Source organism: Leopardus geoffroyi, chromosome E1 (genome assembly GCF_018350155.1).
Source record: "Leopardus geoffroyi isolate Oge1 chromosome E1, O.geoffroyi_Oge1_pat1.0, whole genome shotgun sequence".
NCBI lineage: Eukaryota > Metazoa > Chordata > Mammalia > Carnivora > Felidae > Leopardus > Leopardus geoffroyi.
In genome coordinates this window covers 54,473,715-54,494,683 of record NC_059330.1, presented here as the reverse complement: position 1 = coordinate 54,494,683, position 20,969 = coordinate 54,473,715, and the positions used below count along the sequence as shown (strand labels likewise).

The 20,969-nt window shown below is 54.3% G+C and overlaps 1 protein-coding gene across 1 annotated transcript; it reads right to left on the bottom strand.

Annotated features, from left to right (window-relative positions):
* Nucleotides 1–620: 620 nt before the first annotated feature.
* Nucleotides 621–5,511, bottom strand: RPL38 (ribosomal protein L38). Its single transcript, XM_045490916.1, has 5 exons — nucleotides 5,416–5,511; nucleotides 5,173–5,211; nucleotides 4,940–5,000; nucleotides 1,419–1,541; nucleotides 621–689 (listed from the first exon to the last, which is right to left on the bottom strand). Exons 2-5 carry the CDS (start codon nucleotides 5,173–5,175, stop codon nucleotides 664–666), a joined length of 213 nt encoding a protein of 70 aa, XP_045346872.1. The 5' UTR covers nucleotides 5,176–5,211; nucleotides 5,416–5,511; the 3' UTR covers nucleotides 621–663.
* Nucleotides 5,512–20,969: the final 15,458 nt, after the last annotated feature.

The window sequence follows — 20,969 nt, the reverse complement described above, 5'->3', positions numbered from 1 at the left end:
TCCCTAACCATCAACTGGGTTTATCAGACTGTCTTTCAGTCCCAGGATCTTGTTTCCTGTTCCCTCTTCACTGGAAAGCTTGGCCCATTTTGTAGACTAACATTCCTCTGTTCACGGCAACGATCTCATTACACCCGTGACGTTCTTCCTTTCCGCTCCACTTTACCCTGAGCGGGAGCACTTCGGAAACAAGTGTTTCAGTCTGATGAAAAGCCTCATGCCTACCCCTGCGTCGAGGGAGACCTTCCACAGCACGCAGTGGATCTGAACGCAGCCCTGCTGGGAAGATGGGCCGGCTCCTCACTTCTAAGACGGCTAATCAACTCCACCTTGTAACTACTATTTTCGTTATCAGGAAGCTCACTTTACCCAAATGACTTCTAAATCCCACGAGGGCACGCTGGCTTACTTCCACAAATACCTGGCTCTTCCATCTATTTCCATCTATTTATTTTCAAACTTAGGCTAAAAAGAGGATGGTTCTATTTGTCCACTGGGATCACGGCCAAAGATGAGGGACACCAAGTAGGTAGCAACCGGGACCCCCCAGCCTGTTCCCACCAAGAGCTGTGACCAAGTAATATTTCCCTTCCTGCCCTCAAAGACAAAGGACGTTTTAGGAATTTTTAAAACTTTAATACAGTTCCAATCAGTGTGCCGGGTTCATTTCAGCTCCTTTACAGCCAAACCTAGGAGAAAAGAGATACAGAAGTGAGCCACCGAAAACATACATTGTATTTTGAGTTACTCTTGCTTGTCTGGATTTTGTACTTAAAACTAAAGAGGGTTAACAAAACTTAGAAATTAAGCTTACCGAGGTTGTTCCTCTTAAAATAATAGTGTTTGACGACGATGATAATAATAATAATAGTAATAATAAACAAAACACACTCCTCTTCTCACAGTCTCCATGAAGAAGTCTCAAGAGCTGCTTACAAAGCTAGGCCCTATCGGTTAACTTCTCACGGTCAAGAGGCAGACTCTGGGAGCACTGTGCTCCAGGCTGTGTCCCCCATGGCCCTCGGTCCTCCCACCAGCAGGAAGGACCCCGTCCAACCTATGCTCACAGCCTATAGCTTTTAGTTTCCCGACCTGCACCGCTAGTACAGTAAAGCAGCCACCTTGCAGGGCTGTGGGGAGAACGGACGAGTGCCCCACGCTGCGTTAGCAAAGCACGAACGGGAACGAAACAAACTGCCCTCTGGCCAAGGAAACGATTGCTGGTATGGGATGGACGCTGGGGACCACGACTATTCACTCCTTGCATGACCAACAGCAAAAGCAGATACTTAGGACAAGCCACACGTGCACTTTCCTAAATCTGGGGACAACTCAAGGAACAAGATGGAGACACGTGCACCTTCCACATTTCTGGTCTTACCCCCCACCCCCCCGCCGCCGATTCCAAACTCACTCACCTGGGGGCAGGGACTGCTTTAGTTTCTCTGCCTTCTCTTTGTCTGTGATGACCAAAGTGTAAAGGTATCTGCTGCATCGGACTTTGAACTTCACATTATCCTTATTTTTCTTGATCTTGACGGCTACCAAACAGACCAGAATGAGCAATTAAAAACTGCGTCACAGAAAAGAGATGTCATGCAGCGCACCTGCTTTGTATTTATGCAGAAAGGGGCACTCTGGACTGCAACCACGGACAGGGCTGTGCTCTCCTCCCTGTACCGTGCCTCTGCTGAAAGAGAAAACAAGAGGTCCTCTAAGACTTCAGTATTTAAAGCTGTCAGAAACCTGTATTTCCTGGGGCGCCTGGGTGGCTCAGCCGGTTAAGTGTCCCAGCTCTTGACTCTGGCTCTCATGATCTCAGGTTCACGAGATTGAACCCTGTGGGGTCTGCACTAAGCGGGGAGGCTGCTTGGGATTCTGTCCCTCCCTCTTGTACCCGGGAGCGCTCTCTCTCTCTCTCTCTCTCTCTCTCTCAAAACAAAAACCACTACATTTTCCTTCAGTTCCCTTCCAGAGAGGACATCCCCTGGGCCAATGGGAACTGCTTGCTTCAGGATCCCATCACCTACACAGTGAGTTACATGCTAAAGCTTTTCTTAAATTCATGAAACTCCTTTTCCGGCCTCTTTCCTACTGCCAAATTCTCTCCCAGGACCACAGCACAGACAACAAAGAGTCCCAAGTGTAACTCAAACTCAGCGCTGCAGGGTCTAAGTTTTGTGGTCTGTGGATGGCGTCCATGTGTTCGCCCTGGCTGCTCTGGAGGCCACTCACTTCCCCGTATGTTACAGCCATTTCACGTGCCCATCAAAACTCCCCACCGTAACTTTAGAAACAGCCCAGACTCTCCCCAGAATTCGTTATTATCGTATCAGCGGATGATCAGGATCAGTCAAGAATCCGCTGGCTGGGGAATGCACAGGGCTCTGGCGTCTCGGCCCCAGTACCTGACCTGACACAAGCACTCAGCCCCCGCAGAAGCAGCGCAAGATTAACTCGGACTCACAACCCACAACTCCGTCTCTGCCAGTAACTGCCGGAGAAGTAAGACGTGGCACAGGAAGAAGCCCTTCAGCCCGCCCAAGGCAGTGGCCGCCTCAGCTTATGTTTTAGTAAACCCAGAAAACTGGGTATTCATTCAAACCAACCTATCTTGCTACCTTAACGTTCCCGGTAAAGCGAAGGCACCGCACTGCCCCTAGCAGCTGCTGTATGTCTACGCATTAGGCTCAACGTGTGCGGGGAAGACCCGTGGATCTCTGAAAGAAGAGACGTTCACTCAACATCATCAGAGTGTGCGCAAGTTCCGTTCTGGGCACGGTCCTGCACCCTGAAGGACCGAGAGCAGAAACAGGAGACTTTACGCCAGTGTCCAAGGCAACGGCATTCAAAACAGCCAGAGGAGACACCGCATGCCCACTGACGGACGAAGAAACCAAACGGGGCACGTCCGTACGGTGAGTATTCAGCCTTAAAAAGCCAATTCTGACAAACGCGACGACGTGGATGAGCCACGAAGACCCTACGCTACACGAAGCAAGCCAGTCACAAGAGGACAAACACCGCTGATTTCACCTACAGGAGGGATCTAGAACAGTCCACGAAGCAGGCAGAATGGTGGCTGCCGGCGACTGGAGGGAGAAGACGGGGAGTTACTGCTTCAGGAGCGTAGTTTCAGTCTTACAAGATCAAGAGTTCTGAAGATGCAGCGAGCACATTCTCCGGGCCAGCGAACTGCACACTTAAAAGCAGGTTTTATGGGAGCGCCTGGCTGGCTCGTTCGGTTGAGTGTCTGACTCTTGATTTGGGCTCAGGCCATGATCTCATGGTTCTTGACATCAAGCCCTGCATCAGGCTCTGCACAGACAGCTCAGAGCCTGCTTGGGATTCCCTCTCTGCCCCGCCCCCACTCGTGCATAAGCTTGCTCTCCAAGTAACTAAATAACCTTAAAAAAAAGTAAAAATAAGCTTTATGTTACACATATTTATAAATTCAGTTTTTAAAAAATTTACTGAACCGACACTGAACACCCTATTATGTCTGCAGGGCAGCAACCCCGACCTCACAGGCCACAGGAAAACCACGCTCCCAAATTAAAACGCAAACCAATCTGACGGATTTGGGGCCGTTTCTTCAACATACTGAGGTCTCTAAAGGACCCTCTGATGTGATCCTTGCACCAATCCCACGGGACAGATGCTATTGTCCCATCTTCAACTGAAGGAAAGGGGGGTGCTGTGTCTAACCTGCTGAGGACGGCCACTTACCGACAGAGCTGGGATGCGACTCAGGCAGGCCGTGTGACCACCCCTGGTCCGAACGAAACTGTCAAGACAACCTCTCTAAGCACGACAGTACACGACACACACGCTGTCACCTGCGGTCCCCAGAACCACCAGACAGACATCCCTACCAGATGCGACTTGTCCCCACAGACGGCCACCATCTCAAGAAGTAACAGAGGCGCAAAGGCAACAAGGACACAGATGGGACCCCCCTCCCCCAACACTGTGAACCCACATGCACTTTCATCCCTCCAAGGACAGAGCACCAGACAGGACAACCAGGTCCTGAACCACGTCAATAGGTCAGCAGGACGCCAGGCCACGTTCAGAGCAGCTCATGTTCTCTTAATGACATGTCTGAGTGGAAAAGGAAGCTTTAAGGAGTATTTGATGTAGCAGAAAGAGGACGACTCTGGGCTAAAAAACAAACAACCCCCCCCCCCCAAAATAAAAAACCCCAAGGGGGCTCCTGGGTGGCAGCTGAGCGGCCACCAAAGGCCCAAGTCATGATCCCAGGGTCATGAGATCGAGCCCCGAGTTGGGCTCTGTGCTCAGCGTGGAGCCTGCTTAAGATTCGCTCTTCTTCGCTCGCTCTAAATATAAAGCACCCTCCCTCCAAGGTACGAACTCAACATCTACCCCGCGTTAAGCACAAGCCCCCAAACCTCCCGCCACAACAAAGCGAGAACGGAACTCCCTCCCACGCGTGGTGCGAACGCACCTGGGCCGCGACCTCACCAATCCGAAGCTTGCTGTTGTAGCTTTCGGACGCACCGCTTCCTTTCCCTGCTTTACACGCCGGGAAACCAAGTCCGACGACTTCGTGCGGTTCCCTGGGCGCGGGGCCAGGACCCCGACCGCCGCGGGCACCCAGCCCAACGTGCCGCGCTGGAGTCAGGGTCCGGAGACCCGCCTTTCCCGACCTCCACCCAGCAAGGCTTCTGCTCGGAACGCAAACCTTGTTCTGAACTAAGCACGGCTCTGAAAGCGTTCACCATCAGGCAGAGCAGGGAACGCGCTGCCCAACGAGGTCTTCCTTCGGAAAGCACGCCAGAACCGCCGCTCCCCGGCGGCCGGGCGCTCGCGGGAACAGCCTCCCCGGGGACACGCCGGGGGACGGCGCTCGGGGTAGGGGCCGCCCCGCGCGCCCGCCAACGCTCGCTCCTCGCGCCCGGTCAGGGAGACCACTTACACTTGGCATCCTTTCGCCTGGCCGTGAGCAGAAAGTCCTTGATTTCTTCAATCTTGCGAGGCTGCAACACAAACGGGCAATGAGCTGCACAGACACGCTTTTTCTGGCTGTTGACTTAACCATCGCCACCAGTCCCTGGCGGGGATCGGAGACCCCTACTCTGGCGCTCCCGCCCGCCCGCCCCGGGGGCCCCGCCGCCTCCCCGGGAAGGTCCCGGCAGGGGCCGTACTCACCATGGTTACGAGGGGCGCAGGCGAGCGCTCGGCAGGCAGCTGCGGAGAAGACAAGCGTTAGCTTCAACGGGGCGCGGGGAGGCGCGACGACCCCCGCTTCTCTCCCCCACCCCCACCCCCACCCCGAAATGCCGACCCCGTCGCACTCCATCCTCCTCCCCCGCACCCTCGATCCACACCCGGGTTCCTCAGCTCTCCCCCGGTCGTGGATTACCCCGGATTACCCGCCAGAGCCCCGCTTACCGCCCAGGAGACACTCGCGGCGAGCAGCAAGAAGGGAGGCCGGAAAAGAGCGAGACTTCCGTTTCCTGGCAGTTAAACCCTCCCCCGAAGGAAACTGGGTACGGTGTCTGCAAAGGGTCAAGAATTACTTAGGCGTTTGTCCTTCCCGTTGCAGCATCTCTGCCCCCTTCTGGCCTATATTAATAGTGCAGATCGAGGAATAAAGTGGGCCGCCTCCCTCCTCCCTTCACTCTCTGTACCTTCCCCATCCCCAGTCCCCCGCCTAGGCTTTGTTAGGCTTTCTTTCAGATCCGGTTGAAAGACCGGACACTTATTATCGACTACTTTCATTCTATCTGTGCGTTGGGCATCTACGCAGAGATTTTCCTATTTAAGTAAGGGGATCCTCTTATGTACATTTTAGAACTTTCTAGGGGTTTCTCATATTTCTGTCTGATCGCCTTCCCTGTGGACGTTTAATCTGTCATGCTGCTTCCAATTCCTTTAAGAACTGGTGTACAATAAGGGTAAATTAATACTTCCAGTAGCTGACATTGATGGAGCATAACATGGGGCATCCCCTGTGCTAAGCCTCTGATCCCCAGGCGCACCTGTGACAGGTGGCTCTCGTCGTTACCCCAGTTTTTCCCACGGGGCGAATGAAGGTTTGTCCTTTTGGAGAGAGGTGAAGCCAGGACTCGAACCCACGGTGGTCAGATCCCAAGCCCAGACTCCTGGCCGCTGCTTTCGGAGGCGGTGCCCCTGAAACGGGCGGGCAGCTCTGGGCAGGGAGCGTTTCCTTTGCCCCTTTGGTTCCTCCCAGCCTCCAGCCCATGCCTGACCTCGTTTTCTCCGCAGGCCTTTACCCTCGGCTCTCACACAACGTCTTTTCAGGCAGGCTATGGGAAGCCTGAGGGAATCGATTTTATTTTTATCCTCCGCTTGTCGTCTATTTTCAACCTCTCTACAAATGTCTACATTTGATTATATTTTGTTTCCCCCCAATTTAACAACCGCAAGACAGGATGTAATTGCAGCCTGCTCATTATTATAGAGCAGCCCACCTGAAGCGAAGGAGTACTTCGCCGTGAACTTTACTTTGAACTTACTCTCCTCCATCCGTCCCTCCCTCCCTGCCTTCTGTTAGACAAGCCCAGCTTGAGCATCTTCCCAGGCAACACAGGGAAGGATAAACCGACAGTCCTTGCCCCCGGGAAATCACAAAGGGCTCCAACTGTGCTAGGGAGCATTTTAAAAGAAGCCAAACTATGTGTATACAGAGGCATCTGGGTATTATTAGTAGGACACCTTAATTGGCAGGAGCCTCATTTTAGATGGTCTGAAGGTTGGGGTCCAGCCTGGGAATCATGGAAGCCTCAGCTCTGACCTGAGAAAAACACCCCCGAATGCCTCAGCCTGACTTTGCCAGCCCTCCTCCATCCCAGGCCGGTGACTTTCTGGTCTTTTGTCCCCCACTGCTCAGCCGCAGCAACCGGTTTTTCAGCCCAACCAACTGGCACCTCCGGTCTCCAGGTCTTGTCTGCGCTGCCCCCTCTGTTACTAAGTCCTGCCCGGCAGCACTCTTCACCTCTGACCCCTGTCACTTGTCACTGGCACAGCAGACACACTCCTGATAGACTGTGTGACAGCGTTAACCTTTCGAGACCTTTGCGCCGTCTTTTCTTTGAAGACCAGAGTGGGGCTCGGCGTCATTGGATAAGTCTCAAGATTCAGTATATACGTGCACGGTGGGTGGCCCCTGCTGACCTCACAGGGGTCTCCGACTGTGAGCTTCACCTCCCGCGGGTCTGCCCTGGGCCCCTTGTGGAGTTTCCCGTGTTGTGTGGGTGTCGGCACCACCAGGGAGGATTCTGTCATCCGAGACCACTCACTAAATGGAGTGCGAATGAAGGAAGGGAGGGAGGGAGGAATTAATTAGGACAAAGCAGCGCTCGGCGCATAGTAGGCCCACAAAATATTTCTTGCGTGAATGCCTGGTGTTTCTCTCCACTACAGGACCTACAGGACAGGGGCAGGGGACAGGGGACAGGGGAGGGTCTGCACCTCCCTTTGGGCGGCGATCCCAGAGAGACAGGTGCTCACCCTCTTGAACTGTATAATAAGAGATCATAGAGGTGTAGTTACAAAGCACGAAGGCAGATTGGCTCAAGTACCTAAAGTTCCCTCCAGCTCCCCAAGGGGCACAACTAGGAAAATAAACAGCAGCTCCTGGAAGGTGAGGCCAGGAGCCTAGAGGCACGTTCGTCATGCTTCACGGGCAGATGACCCCAGATGGTCGTGGGACAGCAAAGTCTGCATCTCTGAGTGGGGGGCCAGTGCCGCACTTGACAGAATCCTCCCTGGTGGTGCTGAGACCCACGCAGCACAGGAAACTCCACAGCACAGGCCCTGCAGGAGATAAAGACCCCCAGATGTGAGAGCTAGGCTTCCGTGGTCCGGCGTAGCTTGGTTTCTGGAAATAGTTCAGTGTGGCAGGTACGGTCTGGGGGTGGGGGTGGGGAGAAGAGGTTGGAGGGGGTGCTGGGGGGAGGCAAGCCCTCTGGTGGTCTCATTTCAGTCTCCCTTGCACCCTTGGGGAGCCAGACAGCTTTCCCTCCTCTCCCTCTGGAAAGCCACACCTCGGGCTACAGGTCCTTTCAGACCTGCAGGGAATGGGTGATCTGGACCCACTGGGAGGGGCGGGAAGTCAGTGTGTCAGCAGGGAAAGGCTGGTGGGGTTCACATCCAGAGAACCAAGGGTGATGCCAAGTGGTGATGGCCAACCAGGCTTCCACTCGGGCCTTTGCGGGGGCCCCTCCAGTGGGGGAGCTCATGGTCCACATGAGGGGGGCAGGGGTAGAGGAGTGGCATCCCAAGCTGCTCTGTGGGTCTGCCTGGCACCCTGGGCTTGCCCACAGTAGGCATCAGGGCACAATGGCCTGTGGCCGGTTCCAGGCTTGCCTCCTTCACTTACTTGCTTCAAACGCGATGTGTGGGGGGTCACCTACCTCTCTCTTTCCTCATGGGGCTGCTGCGAAGCTTCCTGGGATAACTGAAATGACAGCTGAATTCCTGTTATCCCCACTCGCTCCAGGAGGTCTGGAAGCCACCCCCTGCCCGTGGGTGTAGTGTCACAACCGCCAGTGGGCGTGCCAAGGCCATGACTGGAAATGGAACGTGAGAGAACAGCCCCTTGCTGCCTTCTGAAATCTGGGCTCCCAGGACGGGTATGAAGGGACAAGTGTGGTATTTGTCCCTGAAGGCACAGGTGCTTTCGGATGTGCTATCTTGTTTAAGTCTCCGAGAGGCCTGTGAGCGTGGCCTGCACCTTTGGCTTTCAAGCCACCTCGGAAAGAAGTTGTTTATTAAACGCTGCAGGGGGTGCCCAGGGGCGCAGTCGGTTAAGCATCCGACTCTTGGTTTTCAGCTCAGGTCATGATCTCAGGGTTCGTGGGTTCGAGTCCTGCATCAGGCTCTGCCCTGACAGTGTGGATTCTCTCAATCTCTCTCTCTCTCTCTCTCTCTCTCTCTCTCTCTCTCTCCCCCCGCCTCTCCTTCTCCCTCTCCCTGCTCCTTCCTCGCTCATGCTGTCTCTGTCTCTCTCAAAAGAAAAATAAATAAATTTTAAAAATTAAAAATAAGATACACCCTGTGTGTTTTCAGGAGGGGAGAGTCTGCCGTGTCTCTGGCTGAACGTGGTTCCCTGGGAAAAGGATGGGAGGGAGGGAAAGAGTCCAGGGCCGGTGTTGGGACCGGTGCTTTTTGGGGGGACCCAGGATGGTGAGACTAAAGGAATATGGGTGACTCCCCTCCTCCAGTCTGCCCTCCCCAGCTGGAGAGAACCTCAGGGCCCCTGCGTTAGAAGCCACAAAGCGTGACTGGTCAGGCTGGAATGGGGTTTCTCCAACCGGGCACTACCGACCTCCGACCCTCGGGGCTGGGGCAGGAGCTTCCAGGGCAGGAGTCGCTCTGAACGTTGTAGGATGGTTAGCAGCCCCCCCGCCCCCTACCCACCGGATGCCAGACCCTCAGCAGCCCTGGTGTGGGGGAGGGTGGGGTGGGAGAAAAGCCCCTGCCCCCCAACTGCGCCTGCAAGGGCCTGTAAGAGGGCGAACAACCACCTGCTAGGGAGCTCGTTGAAGGAGTAAATGGACTCCAGCCACTTTTAGAGAGGCCGCCGTTAACCAGGCACCGCGTCGGGCGCTTTCTCTGTCCCAGCAACACCTTTCAGGACGAGTCTGTGCCGCTCGAGTTTTGTGCCAGTGCCCCCAGCCCGCACAGCTGTGACAACACAGACACCAGATCCTTTCAATCTCTGTCCCCATCTCAAGGAACTCCCAGACTAGCAGGGGAGTCAGTGACGCATCAGGGCTGTGTGTACGGTAAGTAGTGGCTCTGGCTGTGGGACCAGATGGGGACCGCAGGGGACTGATCCCAGCTGGGGAGGGCGGGCGGGCCCAGGGAAAATCCTCCAGGAGGAAGTAACCATGATGCCCGATTCACAAGGGAGAAAACCCACCCAGCACCCTGGGAGCAGCCTGCCAGAATGTGCAAACCCCCAAGGCAAATGTGTTCCAGGGGGGCTGGAAGGAAGAAGCAGTCAGATTGGGTGGCAGCAATCTGAGAGGTCTTCCTGGAGGAGGCACTGGGACAAAGGATGGGAAGAAAACTGTTTCTGGAGACTGACAATCTCAGGGCAGAGCCCGCGTCTGGCTGGGAGACGTTGAGCCTCAGTGGCATCTCTGAGCCTGTGTCTATCAAACAGGGATATTATTTGCTCCTTCCAAGGCTTCTGGGCCACTGTGCCAATTGTGCGTAGGCTGCGCAACCGTCTTGCGGTTGCCCTGCTTATGAGAAACCAGAAGATACGACAAACAAGGAGCGGAAAACGCTTAGCCCAGCAGCTGGCCCTGTAACTGTTAATTGAATGCGAGTCCAGGGCGGGAATGGTGGGTGGATATGCACAGCCACAACCTGGAGAAGAGCTGGTCAGCCCGAGTGGCAGGGTCCTCCCTCCCCAGCACTGGGCGGGGCGGGGGGGTGGGCAGGCAGAGGGCACCTGCCTGGGCTTCTCCGGTGGGAGCACCAGCCGATGACACCTCCTCACCGCCCCTGCCTCCCTCCACCGGCCCCTCTCAGTCCGTGAACTGCTTCCACGGTGTCCAATCTGCTACCGTATAAAGTATGGATTGGACGTCGTCCACCAGTGAGGAAAATAATATCGGGCGGAGGGGAATCCATCTAGAGTGTAAAAGACAAGCACCGCTCCTATATATCAACGTGTGCAGGGGTGAGGGGACGTTGGAGTGAGAGAGAGAAAGGGCGCAGTCCCTTCAAAGTAAGGGACAGGGGCCAGCCTATCAGCTTGTATATATCTTGCATTATGCAGCGGGAGAGAGAAAATCGATAGAGCTGTCAGCAGTTCAGCGTGCTCACGCTGCAGACGTCCCCATCTCAGAATGCTCCAGACGGATGCTCCAAATTAAAAACCAGGGGAGGGGGAGAGGGGGCTGAAGGGGTGGGAGATAAACACCCCGGCAGGCCAGAGGGAAGGAAGGGATGCGACTGAGGATCTGGGAAAATGAAAGTCCATAAATCCTGAGGCCCAGGGAGCATCTTGGGGGAGAGTGACAGCAGACCCTTCCCTCGGCAGTGGGGTCCTGGGTCTGGGGTCCCCTCTGCCAGGTGGGAGTCCCTGGGGAGGGATCGCGGGCAGGCCTCTTGGATTAGAGGTGTTAATGGAGACAGGGATGGGGGGAGGGGGGTGGGGGAGGCAGAATGACCCCGATGATACCCTTGTAACCTGGGGTGTGTGCATGTGGGGGTCCTGTGCATTGGGGGTGGCGTTGCAGGGGCAGGGGCAGGGGGCAGCTCTTTGCTCCTTAACTGCTCCCTCCCAAGAAGCTCTGGCTTCCTCTTAGCACCCCCCGCCTGTGTCCACCTCCCTTCTCTGTCCCTGCTTCAGCCCATCCTTCTAGCCCCTGGATAGCAAGCCTGTGGGGGAGCCGGAGGATGTCCCCACGTCCTTCCCGGAGCTGGCCAGCTGCTGTGGAGGCTCCTGGAAGGGCATGAGCTAGTGGGCCAAGCACCCACCGCTTTTGCCTGTCCCCGGCCACCCACCGCACGTCCTCCCCACCACCCCCTCCCAGGACCCACCTTTCCAGGGAGGGCTGACAGAAAAGAAAGCCAGAGCCAGCCCCCAGTGGGGGGAGGGTGCTGGCTCTGGGAAAGAACCACTCACTTCCCACCACTGCTGTCCCTCCCACCCCCAACCTCGGCCTCACCCTCCAATCCTTCCATCTTGCATCCTTCTAGGTCCTGACAGGGAACAGGCGCAGCACGAATGGGCGATTGGAGGATAATTTTGGTAAAAGAAATGGTTTCGAAGGTGTGGGCAGGTGCAGGGAACCGGGAGGGAGCCAGGAGGGAGGGGGCTGTGCGGAGGGAGGGGCTGCATGACTGACAGGCTCAGCCCTCCAGCTGAAGCCTCAGCCACAGCAACCTCTCAGGGAGAGCTGGAGACAGTCTCTTCAGCTCAGTGTCTGTCCTCCCCCTGGCCCTCCTTCCCTCCCTGTCTCCAGTCTCCCACCAGGGCACCCCAACAGGTCCCTGGCGGTCTCCCTTGGGGCACGGAGCAGGGTGGAGGTGTGGACTCAGAGACAGTGGGAGATACTCCGCCCGCTACTCCTTCCCACAGAGGACCCCGCTCCACCCTGGGGTGGCCTTATGACCTCATGTGGCCTTGTCACTGTCTGTCTCTTTTGTGGTCGCAAGGCAGAGGTCCCCCAGGGCTCAGATGGCTCTCTTCTATCCTGTTCACCATCCAAACAGCCCCTACATTCCCTGACCCCCCAAAGCCAGGCCAGGTCTCCAGATTAATGTGCCTGCCGACCGGCGCAGACACGCTCCGGCTGGCGATCATCCTGTGCATGTGAGCCCGCCCGCCCGCATCTTGCACGCGCGTGCACCAGCACGCACACACAGCCATGCAAGTCGCCTGCGCTTCCTGAGAGACAGGCCCGAAGCTTCACGGTCTTACATCACCCAGGACAAGTACTACCAATTAAACTGGTGACCGCATTTCCAAAAGCAATTACGGGAACTGCAACGCCTCCCAAGATTACAGAGAACGCTCAAGGCTGCAGCGCGGCTGGAAGCAGGGGCTCCAGGGGCCTGCGGGCAGCTCGTGTCTGAGCACCAGGTGCATGTGTGCAGGTGCCTGCCTTTGAGCACGTGAGAGTCCCCCAGAGGGAGCTAGAGTTGGGGGAAGGGGACGCGAGGACTGCTGCAGGCCAGCAGCCCCACAGTTGGGGTGGGAACTGGATCACTATTCCCGTCTCCTCCCTGGATCCTTCTCTGCCGTGTGTGAGCTGGGAAAACCGATCTGTACAAACCTATACTCCATCCCAAGGGCTCAGGGAAGTGGCATGCCTGAGGACTGGCAGGGGTCCCCATGGTGAGAGACCTTTGCCACGGTCATCTCCCCAGAGGCTCCCTGCAGCCACACCACTTCCTGTGGCCTGAATTACAGCATCTTTAGAGGAGGAAGGATAGAGGCAGAAGGGGCCCCAACCAACCTCCTGCCTGGCTGAGACTCCAGGAAGGGGGCTTCCCACAGGGGGCGTGGCTGCTGTTCACAGTCTATACCTTCTGTGATGACTGCTTCCTCTCTTCTCCCCCCACCCCACTTGGTGCTTACCCACAGAGGGGACATGGCTGTTCCTTCCTTCTGTCACTACTCCCCTTAGATGTAGCCTGTGGCCTCTGGAAAGAGGCAGCCTCAGGGGCTGAGGGACGGGAGGCAACAGAAGGTGGGGTGGAGGTGGAGGGCAGGCTGGATGCTGGCTGGTCATGCCCCAGCCCCTGGCCACTTCTTTCCTACCTTCCTGTTTAGAATTTCTCGGCCCCTGCCCGATAGGCTGATCTATTAATGGAGCAAGACAGGTGCAGTTGGTTTGTTCATCACAGCGGTTGAAGTCTTCAGCCCAGACCTCCAAGGAAAGGGTTGGAGTGGCCACAGTCTGTGGTCGATGTGGTCCAACCCTTGGATTTAGTCTTCTAAAAGCAGAGGCCTGGGTGGGATTGGAAGAGCCTCAGCGTGTGTGTGGTTGACTAGAGCCACATCAGACCTGGAGAAGAAGCCTGGTGGGAGAGCCGTGAGGAACCCTCACCGTGGCTTCAGTAGACCAGGTGACAAATGTTACCTCTGTGTTGACTGCCCACTGTGTGTCAGTCGCCATCCCAGCTGGTCCGTGAAGATCATCTCCTGGAATCCTTACAACAGTGCTCAGTGAGGCAGGATTCCAACCTCCCTTTTACTGACGAAGCACAGAGAGGTTAGGCTACTTGCCCAAGGTCACATAGTTGGTAATTAGAGAGCCAGAGGTTGCCTCATTTCTTGGGCATGGAATGTTCTCTCGTTGAAAGCCTTTTGCCTCCCTGTCCAGGGACCACCTGGGCCACAGGTGGCTGAAGACAGGCCAAAACTGTGAGACAATTCATTCAACCTGCAAATATTTACCGAGCACCTCGTCTGCACTGGGACTGGGGGTCTAGAGAGGCACAGACGTGTTTTTTGTCCTCACGGTCCTAGCCCCCCAGCCTGGGAGATGGCCTCTCTGCCCTTTGCCCTTCTCAGAGCGAGCCCTGCAGCTCCTGCTGAGGAGGTGAGGGTGGCTGTGCCCTGCTCCCCATGACCGCATGACTGCGCCCATGGCCTCAGATGATTGGACTAAACTGGGACACTTCTGGCTTTGGGACCGGAACCTAGAGGCTCTAGTTGGTGATGGATTGATCTGGGATTTCGTGCAAATGAGTCTGCAAAGGGCACTTCTTTGGGGGGAAGCCGTGCATATGTGTGTGAGCAGAAGTCAGAGGCGGGGTGGCCCCGGGAGGAAGAGCGGCTGTTGGGTGCTAGTGCCCATAAGAGCAGCAGAACTTTCTTCCCCGGGGTACTGTGAGGTCCCCTCCCCATGTTTCCATTTTTGGCAACTGAATCATCCTTAAAAAAATTTCTTTTAAATGTTTATTTATTTTTGAGAAAGCGAGAGAGACAGAGTGTGAGTAGGGGAGGGGCAGAGACAGAGGGAGACACAGAGTCTGAAGCAGGTGCCAGGCTCTGAGCTGTCAGCACAGAGCCCCATGCGGGGCTTGAACTCACAAACCTCGAGATCGTGACCTGAACTGAAGTTGACTGCTTACCTGACTGAGCCACCCCAGAGCCCCGGAAACTGAATGATCTTTAAGGTAGAGGTCCTGGTGGGCATATGTGATGCCTTTACTGCAGGAACAGAGAAGAGGGGACTGGCCGCTTTTGTGGGGGCCTCAGCAAGTGCCTGGGATCTCAGCAGACAAAGAAGAGAGTCAGGAAGCTTCCTGGGGAGAGGAGGAGACCCCAGCAGAGGGGACAGGGCATGCAAAGATGGGGAGGGACTCAAGACATGCCCAGCGACCTTCTGACAGGGGTATACTGGCAAATGTTTAAAACCCGGCTTTCTAACGATGACGACAGAACTCTTAATTTGTAACATTTGCCGATTCCTGTGGTGTAAATACTCCCGCCGTGGCCGGTTTCAAGCTGTCTGTGTGATGTCGACGTCTCAATATGCAGCAAGCCGCTTTCACAAGCTGGTTCCAGCAGGGGCCATGTCAGGTCCTGTGCCATTGCCTGAATGCAGGGGACATGTGGGAGGACAGGAGAGGTGGATGGAGACACAGTCAGGAAGGGTTCTGAATGCCATATTTGGGAGTCTGAACTTCCGGATGAAGTGGCAGAAGCCCAGGCCCTGATTGGGTGACCGCGGGTGTGTGTGAATCAGCAGCTATATGGGGTGCCTCTCTTTAAACTGGTCCCCCGAATAACCCCAGGGAGTCTGAGCTCGGTATGAGGCTTGGGAAGGGGTGCACAGAATGTGAGGTGCATTATTTTCTAATAAAGAGGAGCTCTAAGTCACCCCCAGCCGGCCGCACCTTGGGGCCATCCCTCATCTTAATGAGCCCATCCAAATCTCGTTTGCTAATGAGGAATTTAATGGTCACAGACTGACAGGCGAGACAGAGAGGGGAGACGGGAAGGTCGTTACGAAAATGAGTGTGTAGCTAAGTGCCGCCCCACTGCCTTCCCACCTGCCCACCCGGAGTGCTGGTCCAGCGTGGGGGAGTTGTGGCTTGACCTCACCTCCAAACGGGGTTCCTGGCTGGGCCTGTGGTCAGCACCTTGGACAGGGGCCAGCTTTGCTCTATGCTACCGCCTTCTGGAACACCCTTCATGCTCCTTTGCTTCCCCTGTTCTCCCAAGACTCAGATGGGAGGTCACCTCCCCCTGGAAACCTTTCACACAGTTCCGTGTGGGTCAGGGCGCACGGTGTCCGCATGGCAACCTTTGCCCATTCTCATAGCACCCATGTCAAGATGCTAAAATGCTACATTTTCTTGGTTGCTTTCCCTGCTGGTTTGTAAGCAACCTGAATGCAAGGGTGTGCGTTATCCTCTCCATGTCCTGAATATTGACCACATGCCCGGCACCGTGCAAGCCGTGCGGAGAGAGCTTCTTGACAGATGAACGAATGGATGGAACAGTGAATACAGGAGTAGATAGAGGAGCAAGGGAAAGAATGCATGAATCATGCATTTGATGAATTGATCAATGGATACAGAATCGTGGCCAGGCTATTGAAAGGGTGGGGAAGGATTTGGATGCAAACGAAATATCCCATCCCTTAAGTTACATACACAAGACAGAGACATTAGAACAGAGATTTCCAGAGATCCCCACATCCACATCCCCTTCTTCCATCATATAGGCCTATCCAGAATAAAAACTACACATTCCACCACTCTTTGTAGTTATCTGTGGCCATGTGACTACCTCGTAGCCAATGGGGTATGTGGAGAAGTGGTGTAAAGGGAGGAGCCATGCTTTTTCCCTGCCTCTCTCCTTCTGTCCCTCCTTCCTGTTGGTTGAACTATGGGGGTGATGGCTGGAGCTGGGGCAGCCTTCTTAGACTCAGGAGCCAGCCAGCTTGGAGCAACATGTCAGAAGAAGGGCGAGTCTTTTGAAGACTGTGCAGAACAGAGCTCCTAGACCAGCCCTGGGCTGCTAACCTCCAGACTGCAATGGGAAAGAGAAATTAACTTCCAACCCTTTTTCCTGTTATTTTAGGTTTCAACGATCGACTGAATCTAATCCTAAGTAATATGTGCACCGCTGTGAAAGAGAGATTCCAACATAAAGATAAAGAGCAAACCAGCACAACACAGACCACGGAAGCTAGCACTGAGCATGAATCCAGGGTGACATCTAAGTCTAGACCTTGAAGGAGGACGGAGGCATGTGAGGAATAGTATGGCATGGTAATTGTTAGAATGGTGACCGGGCTCCCGAATCCTGGGCTCCTCCCCTCCTCCAGCCTGGAGGACCTGCTTGCGTCATGACCCTGTGCTCAGCATCCTGGGAAGAAGGAAAGTAGCTGGCCAAGGCCAGCTGGGTCAAGGCAGCCAAGAATCCTTGCCAGGGCTTGGGACATGGAGAAGACCAGAGACCAGTGAGTGTAACTCTGGTCTGGAGCAAAGAGCACTGGACAGAGAGTCAGATTGTGTCAGATCGCTGGTTGTTTTCTCTACTTCCTCTCCCATGTGGGAAGGCTCTCAGTCGGTCACAGCTGGCTGCTGGGTTGTTTGTGGGGCAGTCCTTCAGGCTGGGACTGGAGGGGGGGGTGGCCTGTAGATGTGAGGCTGGCTCAGGACGGGACGTGGTCCCATGGCCTGGTTCTGGGAATTGTCTCCTGGCTCTGCTGGGGGGTGTGGTGTGGATGGCAGAATTCTAAAATGACTCTATTGACCTGCACCGTTGTATAATCCTCTTTCCTAGAGTGTGGCTAGGACCTAGAACTTGCTTCTAACCCATAGAATATGGCAAAGGTGAAGGTATTTTGCAGATGTAATTAAGGTCTCTGAATAGCTAACTTTACGTTTATGAAAACGGAGATTATCCTGGGTGGACCTGACCTAATCAGATGACTGAAAATTAGAGGCTTTCTTTCTTGCTACTTTTGAGGAAGCAAGGTGACAGGCTTCTACAGCTATAAGGAAATGAATTGTGCCAAGAACTCCATGTGTCTGAATAGAGGACTCAGCCTCAGAGGGGACCCCAGTCCCAGCCAACACCTCGAGTGCAGCCTGGTGAGCCCCCAAGCCAAACCATGATCAGACTGCTGACCCACGGAAACTGTGAGATAATGCCTGTGTGTTGTTCTAAGCCACTAAATTTGTGGTAATTTTGTAAAACAACCATAAAAAAATTCATACAGAGGGTCAGATACGCCTGGATGGACCCTGCTTTGCTTCAGCTCCGTGGCCCGCCTCTCCCAAGCTGGGAGACGAGGCTGGAATCACGGCTCATGGCGACGTGACAATGAGAGAGGAAATTAAAATCCAAGAAGGAGCGATTCACAAACCGTAATCTCGGCAAACAGTGCCACTTAGAGTTCCCGTTATTGATCTCCTCCACGGATATTCTCCAATCTCGTAATTACAGAAGGACTTTTTCAATTTGGGCTGAATCGTGTCCCCTCCCCCCCACGCCCCTCCTTGCTGTCTTTAAACTCCCCATAAAGCGCAGTAGATTGTATGCACAGTAGATTGTATGCGGAGTCTAAATAAACGGTGCTAATCGCTGTAATTGAAATCCGATTCCAGCAGCGGGAAGGCTGCTCAGAGTGGCCGGCTTCTTCTTATCTCCCTGGAGCAGGGAGAAAATCCTGCCTTTGGCTCGCTGCCAGCTCTGGGACATTTGCTTCCAGGGCTGACCCCCTGCGAATTCCCGGGTGCCCTGTGGTTGCTGGGAGATGCAGACCAGTGCTGGGACCCCCTGAGCTAAGCTAAGCTTCTTTATCTCCTTGCAGCCATCCAGGCACAATCCTGAGAGCTCACACTAGGTCCCTTATTCCCAGCTCCTGCTGGCCACTGGACAGTTCTCCCTGTCCTCACCCATGTGTTGTCAACGAGGAGTGGCTGGCGCTGTCCCCTTCCTCCAGGAGCACTGCGCAAGGACTGTAGACATTTCTGGGCATCCCGATTTGGGAGGAGGGTTTCTTTCTACTTGCGTGTAGTAGAACCAGGATAGAACCAGGGGTGGTGCTAAGCAGCATACAGGGCGCAGGACAGCTCCCATCACGAGGGATCTGGCTCACATTGTCAGTGGGTAGTGTGGGGGTTGAGGAACCCTCAAATTCTTTTTGAACTCCTCTCTTTTTGTGGAACAGAAAGGAGATCAGTAACCGGAGGTAAGAGATTTGGAGCCAACAGGAGTGGGTGGTCACACGCACACCCTTTTTCAAGACTTGGTTCAGACATCACCTCCTCTGGAATCTTCTCTGTGCCATACGCTGTGTGCTGTGTCCCTCCAGAGTGTGTGTGTGTGTGTGTGTGTATATATATATATATATATATATGCGTATGGTTTCCACACCATTCATCATCCCCTACAAAATCTAATTGTTCAGGAAATACTAATACATGATGACAAAGGTTCAGACACTGGTGACCTTTGGAGAAGGTAGTGACAGAAAGGTCAAGAGGGGGCTTCTGGGCTCCTGTGGGTTCATAGAGCTGTCTCTTTGGTGAAAACGTGCCATACTCTGCACTTAGGATCTGTGCGTCTTATGCGTGTACTTTGTAATTCAATAAAAAGAGTAGAAAAATCTGGTTTCTGTTCAGTCTGGCCCACCCTGCCCTTGATGTTAACCTCATCCAGGGAGAGACTGTCTTACTTATCTCTCTGTCTTCCATATCTTTCATCTGGAATCTTTAATTCCTCTGAGACAGCTCCTTCCTTTGTAAGGGGGTGATAGTAATGATATTTGCTGCATATAGTTGTAAAATATTTTTTCTTTAAAAAAAAATTTTTTAATGTTGGGCACCTGGGTGGCTTAGTTGGTTGAGCGTCCGACTTTGGCTCAGGTTATGATCTTGCGGTTCGTGGGTTCGAGCCCCACGTCGGGCTCTGTGCTGACCGCTCGGAGCCTGGAGCCTGTTTCGGATTCTGTGTCTTTCTCTCTGCCCCTCCCCTGCTCACGTTCTGTCTCTCTCTCTCTCTCTCAAAAATGAATAAATGTAAAAAAAAATCTTTTTAAAAAACTTTTAATGTTTATTTTTGAGAGAAAGAGGGAGACACAGAATCTGAAGCAGGCTCCAGGCTCTGAGCTGTCAGCACAGAGCCCGACGCGGGGCTCAAACTCATGAACCATGAGATCATGACCTGAGCCGAAGTTGGTGCTTAACCGACGGAGCCACCCAGGTGCCCCTAAAGTATTTTTTCATATTAAATTAAATAATGCATATAAAGTGTTTACTTAGCACTGTGCCTGGCACATAACTTGTGCTATTAGCTACTTAGTTAAGGTTTGTTGAATGACTGAATAATCTAACTGGAAGCATTCACACACCTAAACACACCCCCCACCCTGGCTGCCCCAAGCTCTGGTTCCCCAGGCCACCGTCATCCTCCCTTGGTCCCTGTGTGGGCCAACCTGGGTCTCCTTCCACTTCCTCACGGAGGAGCCCTCTGGCACGGCTTCCAGACCCGATCCCTCAGTCCAGAGCCCCCCCCACTACCTGCCGGCTAAGAGCATGTTAAGGAGAGATTGTCCCATGGATGTAATTACTGCCACCAGGCACCAGGGAGACATTTACTGCTCACTAAAAAATATTTTTCCCTAGCAAGCCCATTAAACGCCGGCATTTAACCAGGAACCACAAATCTCAGCCCCAGGGAGACCCTGCCATTCTGTAACCTGGGAACTCAGGGAGCCCCTGGCTTTACGGTTTTTTGCTTCTCATTGCTCTTTTCTCCAGTTTTCAGCAGGAAAAGATGACTTCCAGGCTGACTGACTGACCCCCTGTAGCTCCCGAGAGGCCTAAGAATCTCTGGCTTCTAGAACGTCTAACTGGCTGTTGCAGGGACCTCAGGGTTTCTTTCCTTCGTGCATATGACCAGCTCTCGAGGTGCTCACTAGCTTGGGCGCGGTGGTACAAAGGTGAAAAACTCAGTTCTAACAGATGCTGAAGTACGCGATCTACTCATCGCCCCCCACTTCGGAAGGGAGGGCTCACAGGGGCTCCCCTCTTCTCTTTGATTGGGCTCTCCATGACTCAGAAGACTTGGCCATGACTTTCAGGACCCCGGCTCAACATTCAAGCCCAAAGCAACTGTGCAGGTGAGACCCAAGGAGGGTCTCTGCTGGGGAGGTAGGCCTTGGTGACATCGCTCAGGAGGAGGGACACATTCCACACAGTGATGGAGGCAGCAAGGGTTTGGAGGAGGACGATCAGGCCAAAGGCCTGTAGAGGAGCAGTTGGGCCTGAGTGAGGGGCCCATTGCTCTAGGCACCTTCAGCGTCCGCCATTTTCTTGTCTCTTCCTTTCCCCACGTCCTTTCCACAGACCCTCGCTGTGGCCTCGGATGGTTTCCTTGATGGGGTGACCACACATCCTCATTTGCCCAGGGCAGCTCTGTTTCATGTCTAGTGTTCTGGCTTAATAACTAGTAGCTCTTCTTCCACTCTAAGAAATATTCT